The sequence below is a fragment of the Hibiscus syriacus genome, unplaced genomic scaffold (genome assembly GCF_006381635.1).
Source record: "Hibiscus syriacus cultivar Baekdansim isolate YM2019G1 unplaced genomic scaffold, ASM638163v2 tig00113726_pilon, whole genome shotgun sequence".
Lineage (NCBI taxonomy): Eukaryota > Viridiplantae > Streptophyta > Magnoliopsida > Malvales > Malvaceae > Hibiscus > Hibiscus syriacus.
Window position 1 is genome coordinate 3,770,740 of NW_024063472.1, and position 9,322 is coordinate 3,780,061.

A 9,322-nucleotide genomic window follows, 5' to 3' on the forward strand; every position below is an offset into this window, starting at 1 on the left:
AATCAAATCCATAAGACGCTAAATGAAATTCGACAATGGCATAATCAAATACAAATTACAATTTACAAAAAAAGAAATGACAATGGAGAGACCTGATCAAGTGTTGATGAGATCCAGAAGTGAAGGAGAATGAGAAAGAGATGATCTTCTGAATGTTCACAAAAAATAGAAACTATGGAACCATAAGAGATGTGATATGGTGATGAATGAAGGATCAACTAAAGTTGATTATGGCATCCGTACGCAGTCGTTTAGGCCTACGTTTGAGCGTTGTTGTCTGTTTGTTTTCTGGTTTGACTCCAAACGTAGATTCAAAGGCACAAACATTTGTCTACTTTTCTTTAATGGATAATTCCATCATACATCACTATATTATATTCTTTATTCTAATTAGATATTTAACCTCTACATTTTTTTTTAATTAAGTCTTCAAGTATCACTATATTATCAATTAAGTCTTCCCTTCACCTTAGAAATTAAATGCTAGCTTGGATCAGATGTAGAGCATACATAACATAGGTGACTTAAAATTCAAATTTACATGTACTATTGTTTGAATAGTTTGAATTTAATGTTAAGAAAAATAAATAGGTGTCTTAAATTGTAATATTTTTTCAATGCATTAGATCAAGATGTACATATAATAGATAAAACAGAGTGCTGTAGATAATGATCTACATCAAATCTATATTGATATTAACTATTTAAGTTGATGAAATAACATCGTATCTGAATTAATATTATTTATTTAAATTGATGAAATAATTTATTTAATAAAATATCGACGATTCAATCTTCAATTAATATATTTTAAAATTTGTAAATTAATTTAAAATCATAACTATAGTATAAAATATTTGATAGATTAAACTTTCTTTTACCTTCTTTCCCTTTTTTTCCTCTCAATTTTTCATTTTTCATAAATTAAACAAAAATAGAAGGTTCTTTTAATGAGATTCAACGTAATAAATATTAAATAGAAGATGAATTATATATATTATGTATTAGTTTCTAGGTGAAATTATTTCACATACCACTAAACTTTGTCCGTTGACTCGTTTATATCACTAAACTTTTAATTTTATCAATTATAACATTGAATTTTAGTTTTACATTCAACTATGTCATTCCGATGTTAAATCAGTGATGAAACTATGACATGAATAACATTAATTAATATCTAAAATGATGTCATTTTAAACATTGAACTTAAAAAAAATAGCACCGTTCCTTCCGATTGTCGCGGTAGTTAAGCATCGTCAGTCATCGGTCATATTTTGTGACAATATCAACACCAAAATGATAGTATTTCATTCATTATTTTCCTATGATTGATTTTTAGGAAATTTACTCAAAATCGATGAAAATAATGATGTTTACACATTGACAACTAACTTTATCACAACTCAAATGCAACATATTTGAGATTATTACAAGCACTTATCAATACGAGAGAATCAATTTGATGGTCTAAATCAGAAAAAAAAAATCAACAAGAGAATCAATAAACGCTAGAATGTTAACTTAAAAATCAAGGTAATTACATTTTTACAACTATTATTTAGGCCTCGTTTCTTATTGTTTTTCAAAAGTGCTTTTAAGAATAATGCGCACCCTACAAACATAAATGTTTGAATCAAAATCTCAACATAAAATAATATTTTTTAAACATCAAGGTTGTTGCTAAACTAATTTTAGTCGACACTCTCGCATCATACATCTGCACAACTAAATGGGAAGACGCTGAGTTCAAAGATTGTTGCTAAACTAACTAACAAAAACAACTTGCACCAAAAAAATATAGTCCTCCAACCTAACCATATTTTATAATGAATACATGACAGTCTTCCAAAGCTGCTCCATATGCCATATACTCTATGATCTAATCTAAACCAACTGAACCTCTTGTGCAAATGATGATGTATCCGGGACTTCGGTCAGAAACCGTTCCCAGAAAACATCGTTTACGGCACTTGGCACCGTGTAATCCGCCGCCACTGCTTCTACCTTGTTTTTGAAGGCACCATCGGTCTCTGGTGGACTAGCATGCCCTGGCTTTTGACCAAAAGCCGAAGATGGTGGAAGAGGATAATAAGCAGAGGCAGCCAGCTCAGGGGATGAGTTAATGTCTGTTGAATAAGGGGAGCAAGGGTGTGATGAAGGTGAGCAAAGTTCACCATCCATGTTGTAGTCTTCTGAAGAGGTCGGTATTTCCGTAATAACGATCGGAGAAGGTCGTGACGACGATGTTCCGATTCCAAACAATGTTTCCCAAAAGCTTATAGATAACTCCAGCTCTTCGATCTGTTTCAAGTCCAAATCCATGTCTGCCTTCTGAGAAGCTAAACTGTGATGATGTTCTTCTACATTCAAGTCATGCACGTTCAACAACTTCCTCTTTTTGCTATGAAATTGGGACGCAAAATTGGGTTTGTCAATAACATGAGACAATGAGGCCATCACCTGTCGTTGTCGGTCTTCCATGTTCTTAAACCGATCCGATAATAGCCGTACTTGAACCCGAAACTCATGATTCTCTTTCTGATGACCCTGCAACTCCAACTGAAGTCGGCTCTTATCGTCATTCAACCTCTTGATCGCTTCTTCAAATTCCTTCTTCTCCTTCTGCGTCAATGGCACACTAGTGTTCCCTTGGCGATTCGAGGAATGGCTATGAACCGGCTTTCGTCGATAAATGTTCTTCAGAAGATGTTTCATCCCTCTTATGAATTCCTCGTTTGCAAACTCCCATTGATCTGGATCAATCTTTCTGAATCCCTAATCAAAACAATAATAGCAAGCGTCAATCAAAACCATGAAAATTCACCATAACCATTCACATGGAGAACACTAGAAAACATAAGCCTAATACTCATACATTTTCAGGGTCAATTATATGTATGTATATGAATATGTCATTTCTGTTCTTTCATCAACAGTTCTTGCAACATGGCAAGGTACTAGTTTGGAATTTTTAAACAAGAAAACAGAGCAAGTGAAGAAACATTACATAAGTGTTGAGCTGTCGGACAAAACTGGAGAAATTATTGTGCTTGAAATATGTGGGGAGCAAATCTCTTGCAAAATCCGGCGGGTTCCTGACAATGAAACTGTAACCAGTTTCACTCCAAGACACCGAAGAGTTGGTGGCCGGATCATCCACCATCTCGTACGTCTTTATCAGAAAAGGCGGCGGCCCATTACCACTTCCCTGCGATCCTTCCATTTCATTCATCTGAAAGCTTCTGTTTCTCTTTTTTTTCTTGAAGAAAACTGCAACGTAAACCCTTTAAACCCAGGGGAAAAAACCTTCAAGAAGAATCCAATGAGAAATCTGTCAACAGGGTTGGAATTGGATGACGAGAAGAAACTGGGAAAATACGAATATTTTTGAAAAACAATCACGTTTATGGAAGCTTCTAAACCAATCCAAAATCGGAACTTGGGGATAAAGCAAAGAGGAAGAGGATAAGGATTAGAGACAGCAGAGGAGAAGAAAAATGAACAAAAAAAGGGTTAGATATTTAAAGTTAATTTGACTTTGTAAAAGCCATGGGGAGCGAGGTACATGCCTTTATAATGTTCAAAGATGAAAGATTCAAAGGCAAGCTGAAGCTTTTTCTCACGGGAGTCGTTGATTTTCCTGTTCTCTTTTGGGTTTGGTCATTTTGAAAATTCTTCAAGGGCAGAGTGGGTTTCTTTTTGACTGCAGCCATGGTTTCATCCCCTTGGAACTTTGACTTTGACCACTCCCTATAAATAATGTCCCATGATCCTCCACGTTTGCATTTAGGATTAACAATCATTTATTTGTTTCCACATTCATGATTCCAGGTTACTATTATTTTCCACCGCTAAACCTTCCATATAGGATTTATATGGAAGATTTATCTGAATTTGGATAATTTAAATATTGTACAAAAAATTAAACCAACGGCTTTTCAATAAAGTTTAAATTTTAGGGTTTTGAGGTTTCATTTTTAAGTTCATTTTATGTAAATCATGTTTAATTTGTTTTTAAAATTTATTCTACTTCTTTCAAATTTATTACGATTTAAGTTCAGATATGTTAATTTTATAATATTTGATTTAATTATAGTTTCAATTATCGTCGTTATTTTCTAATAGTTTATTCTAATTATAATTTTTTTATTGTTGTATTATTCATACTTTTTTTTGAATTAATCATTGGTATCCGATCTATTGAATGATTAATCAAGATCGGGTATTGCAAAGGCGAGGGCGACCCTCCCAACCCAATTTGTTCCATTCGCAAACGCCAGGATTCGAACCCCTGACCTTGTTTAAGAGACCTAATACCTCATCCTACTAGAGCAACTGGTTGCTGGTATTCATACTTCTAATTATGATTGTATTTATATGTATTACATTTTTTTTATAAGAATAGGTTTCTAATTTATTGTTGATTTATTTATCTACTTCAATATTTATAATGATGTATTTTACTTGTAATTGTTTTTTTATAATTCATCAGCAGTGATGGATCCAAAAATAATTTTGAGAGTGGACATCACCCTGAACATAGGATGGATCTATCACTGATCATCGACATCCAATCTACTAATCGATTAATTCAGATGGGTATTGCAAAGGCAAATGCAATTTTTCGAATACAATTTATTTCATTTGTAAATGTCAAAATTTGAACCTTTATCTTACTAAAGGTATCTGGTGCTTCATCCCACCAGATCAATTAATTATCAATTATTTTACTTGTAATTGTTATTCTACTTGATACTAAGTCATATTATTGATATTAATATAATAAGTATTTGTATAAAGATTAGTATTAGAGCACGAATCAAGTGACTTCGTGGTAAAAAATTGTTGTTATTTCTTGAGGATCCAGGTTCGAACATTATAAATGTCAGAAGTGTGAGTGTACATTATAGAAAGGTCAAAAATTTTCTTTAAACAGATATTGTCTTGTATTTACCTCAGATTAATAAAAAAAAGATTACTAGTTGAACATCGCTCGTTAATTATTTTTTTCAATAGTAGTGTATAACAATAATAACTCCCCATATAAATGTATCTTTATTTATTCTTAATTATTAAATATATTTTCAAATAAAAAATAATGTAAACATAAATGAAATTAATGTATATTTTTAAAATATTTAATATTTTAGTTTTAATATTTTATGAACATAATAAAAGTAGAATATTAATTAAATAAAGATAATAATTAATAAGATTTTAAGTTTTTTTTTACTATGGGAAGGGAGAGGGATATAGAGGGATTAATCTCAAGTTTTAAAGTCAACGAAAAAATAATATATTTTTAGTGCACCGCAAATTTAGTTTTTAATAAAATTTTAAGTTTTAATAACATCTCTTGTTATTACACTACAAATTTAGATTACAATAAGGAATAAAGTTTAATCACATATGAATTTGAGTCTATGATAATTATTATTATGGTTTTTCCAAAACTATTAATTACTATTATTTATCTAACAAATTAATTTTAAATGTAAAATTAATAATATAGTAAAAACTAAAGAGTATTCTCACTGATTAATAAGTTTCTTCAAACTCGTACTTATATATTATAATAAATTTAATTGTTTAGGGGTAAAACATAAATATTCATTTTTAATAGAGACGCAAAGGTTGAGAAAGAAAATCAAAAATTTTAGAGGGAGTAAAAAATAAATATCCCCTTTCTTCATTAGAGAATAGAGATTCTAGAACGTGAGAAAGAAAATGAAAATTTTCAAGGGGTGAATGAAATCTGCAAGCTCCTTAGCTACATCCCTGAAAACACCTAACAAAGTTGGCAAAAATGATCTCGAAGAGCATTAGAATACAGCTATAATTATTTTTGGGGCAAAATCAGCCCAATAATACTAGTGCAATAATTATTTAAGTTTCTAAAGCGAATTAAAAATTAATTAGTAATCTATAATATTTACTATAGTGATTTGGAGTTGATATTCGTCACGTGGACATGATAATTTTTAATAAAAAAATATATTCTTTTGAATTTTGTTATCTTGATATGACAAATTCTTATAAAAATTATATTTTTTAGAACTTAGTAAATATTATAAATCTCAAAATAAACTTTGAGTTGTGTTATTAGATTAAATAATTTATTTACCTGAATTATTGGGCTAACTTTTCCAATAGTCTATCATTTTTTTTTCTATGCATTTGGCGTTATCCATGACTAAACAGTGAGAATCGTAATTGTTGATGTACTAAAAAGTAAGAGATAATATTAATCAAATCAACAAGAATATAAAATTATGATTTTAGATAGACACACCTTTGAAGTTTCACTTGATGACATCAATAATTTCTTTATTCTTCGTCTTTTCCATCACCAGTGACGATAGTTTTTTCATCACCACTGACGCAGTTAAATTTAAGGGTAAACCATAATGTTAGTCACTAATTTATTATCACATTTTCATTTTGATAACCAAACTATTTCTTTTCAAAAATTTATCTTCAATATTATGTTTTTTGTCCTATTTTAATCACCATTCGTTTAAAAATTTAATGAAAACGATGATTAGGGGTGCGCATATTAACCTATAACTGTTAATCGTAACCGTTAATCTGTATAACCGTCACATTTGATAGGTTAATTAATTCAACCGTTAAGATTAAACGATTTCGGTTAACCAAACTGTTAAAAATAAAAGGTTAATAGTTACAATTATAGTTATAGATTTTTATAAAATGATTAATCGATGGTTAAATTATAAATATAATTTTTGACGACAGTTCTACAAATCCTAGTAAAAATTAATTTTATAATTAACTATTTTTCCTTTAAAACAATTCTATTTAACTTAAGAGACTCATTTTTTTATTTATTATTATTATTTTTTAATGTAAAAGGGGAATAAGACAGTCTGAGACAAGAGCCTCAAGTAGCAAAGCACAGCAATTATCAGCAAAGAAAACAGGGAAAACCTCTGGGGGTGGATCGTGGCTGAACATGAACCAAACGAATCAGCCACTCCCTTTGGATGAGTGCAGCGATATGATGAGCCATTGGAGGCCGAGTAATCTCCCCAGAGTCGTGAACAATAGCGTCGACAGCCTCTTTGCTATCCGATTCCACGACGAAGCAGCGAAAACCAAAATCCTAAGCTAAAGACAAACCTTCAAAGATATTCCACATCTCCGCCTCAAGTGTCGAGCACCCTCCAATTAATTTCGCAAAACCTGAGACGGCGAGACCCAATTTCCCTCATGATCGCACAGCACGCCTCCACAAGTGGTCAAGCCGGAAGAAGATCAATGAACACCATCTGCATTCAATTTTTTCCAATTCCGGGAGGGGTTGCCATAACGCATTCCGGTTTGTTGGAGAAGAAAATCCTCCATGTAACACAAAATATTAGTACACACTTATAAAGCTTTTCTTACTCTACTGTATACTCTTATGATAATATTATATAATTTTTTAAAGTTTAATATAAAAATATTATTTTAGTATAATTTAATAATTGTTTAGAAATTTTAGCTCACAAAATTATTGGTATATATTATATATCGATGTGAGATATTCATTTTAAAAAATTTCTGGACGGGTTTACAGTGAACGTCACACATCGGTATATACTAATATAACAGTGGATGAAAATTATAAATAATTATTAAATTATTATAAAATGATATTTTTTATTCATTTAACTTTTAAAAGTTATAAAATAAATAATGTCGAAGTCATAATATTAAATTATGATTACAGTTATAGATGGTATAAATGTTATTATATGATTTATTTTTTATAATTAATTATATTTTATATTACGGATAGGATTTACGATGAAATAACCTTTGGTGTTTGTGCAGCGACTATGTTTTAGCATCATGTTTGACATCCTTTTCTGAATTATTTGACAATTTATGTAATTTTGTCTTTCTTCTAAATTAGTTGCTGAGCAATTACAAAATTTTCTTTTTTTACTTTTCTTTTGTTTATATTTTACCACCTCAAATATTATCCTCGTAATTGGAGCTATCAATTGCATTGCATATCATCCATAAAAGTATTCCTATTTAATTAGACGAAATTTATAAATTTTATATTTAAATATAAGGGTGAAGTATATATATAGTCTCTAAATTTTAGGACGTTTGTATTTTGGATACCCAATTTTTGAAACTTATAATACAATCATCAAACTTTTAGTTCATTTTCATTTATGTCCCTACCTTTACCTTCCGTTAATTTTTATTGACGTGACAATTAACTCTCCGTTAACTCACCCCTTCTTCTTCTTCTTCTACTGAAAGCCCTATTCTCTAAAAAATTAAAAACCAAAAATCGTAATCCCATTAAAAATCTTATTCTTAACAAAATCAAAAACCCAAAAATTGTTTTGAACCATGGTTTTCAGAACCGGACCGGTTAACGAATCAGCCATGCTACCGGTTCACTGGTTCAACCGGTCCGACCGGTCAAAAGAACCGGACAACGTCATAATTATTTAAAAAATTAAATAAAAACACCAAAAATATTTAATAAAAAATAATTTTTTATATCACAAGTCATATTTAAAGCAAGTCATAATATATATAAGTTAAAAATCATAAAATCAAGTGACACAAAATGATTCAAATTAACTACAACATAATATTTAAGGTAAAACATATTAAATAAAAAATATAATTATATAACTATAATTAAAAAATAAATTTGGGGCTAGAAAAATCATAACAAAATGATATTGTTTGGTTTAATTTTTAAAAAAAAATAATTTCACATGGCTAAGAAACATAGAAAAGCATCCCAAAAGTCTAAAAAGTAAAAATATGAGAACAAAACAATTCTACATGACTAAGAAACATAGAAGAGCATCCCAACTAACTTCTATAAATAATAGAGGTAATTTGACATTCAAAATCATGAAGCCTTTTGGTGAGCATTGAGTGAACTATTCTTTCACTCCAATTAAGCTCGAATTTTAGGCTTCAATCGAGCTTCTAATTTTTTTTTGAGTTCAAGCCTTTTCGAGTTCAAGTTTCAATATTATATTTCGAGTTCAAGTTTCAATATTATATTTCGAGTTCAAGTTTCAATATTATATTTCGAGTTCGAGTTGAACTTGATAATTTTTAGCTCGTGAGTTTGAGTCGAGTTGAGCTTACTTTTAAAGTTTTCAAGTTCAAGTCGAGCTCAGCAATACTCGAGTTCGACTTGGCTCGTTTAACCAAAGACGTCGTTTGGTTTAAATTTTTTTTTTTAAAAATCAAATTGACAGTTTTTTCTAGTTTTCAGCCGGTCCGATTCGAACGGTTCAGCGGTTTCGGCCGGTTCACTAATAGCGGTTTA

At 30.3% G+C, this 9,322-nt stretch overlaps 1 protein-coding gene across 1 annotated transcript; it reads right to left on the minus strand.

Annotated features, from left to right (window-relative positions):
• Positions 1–1,774: 1,774 nt before the first annotated feature.
• Positions 1,775–3,469, minus strand: LOC120187900 (heat stress transcription factor A-4c-like). The gene is made up of 2 exons (XM_039191492.1): positions 3,011–3,469; positions 1,775–2,778 (listed from the first exon to the last, which is right to left on the minus strand). The coding sequence occupies exons 1-2, from the start codon at positions 3,233–3,235 to the stop codon at positions 1,888–1,890; spliced, it is 1,116 nt and encodes a 371-aa protein (XP_039047423.1). The 5' UTR covers positions 3,236–3,469; the 3' UTR covers positions 1,775–1,887.
• Positions 3,470–9,322: the final 5,853 nt, after the last annotated feature.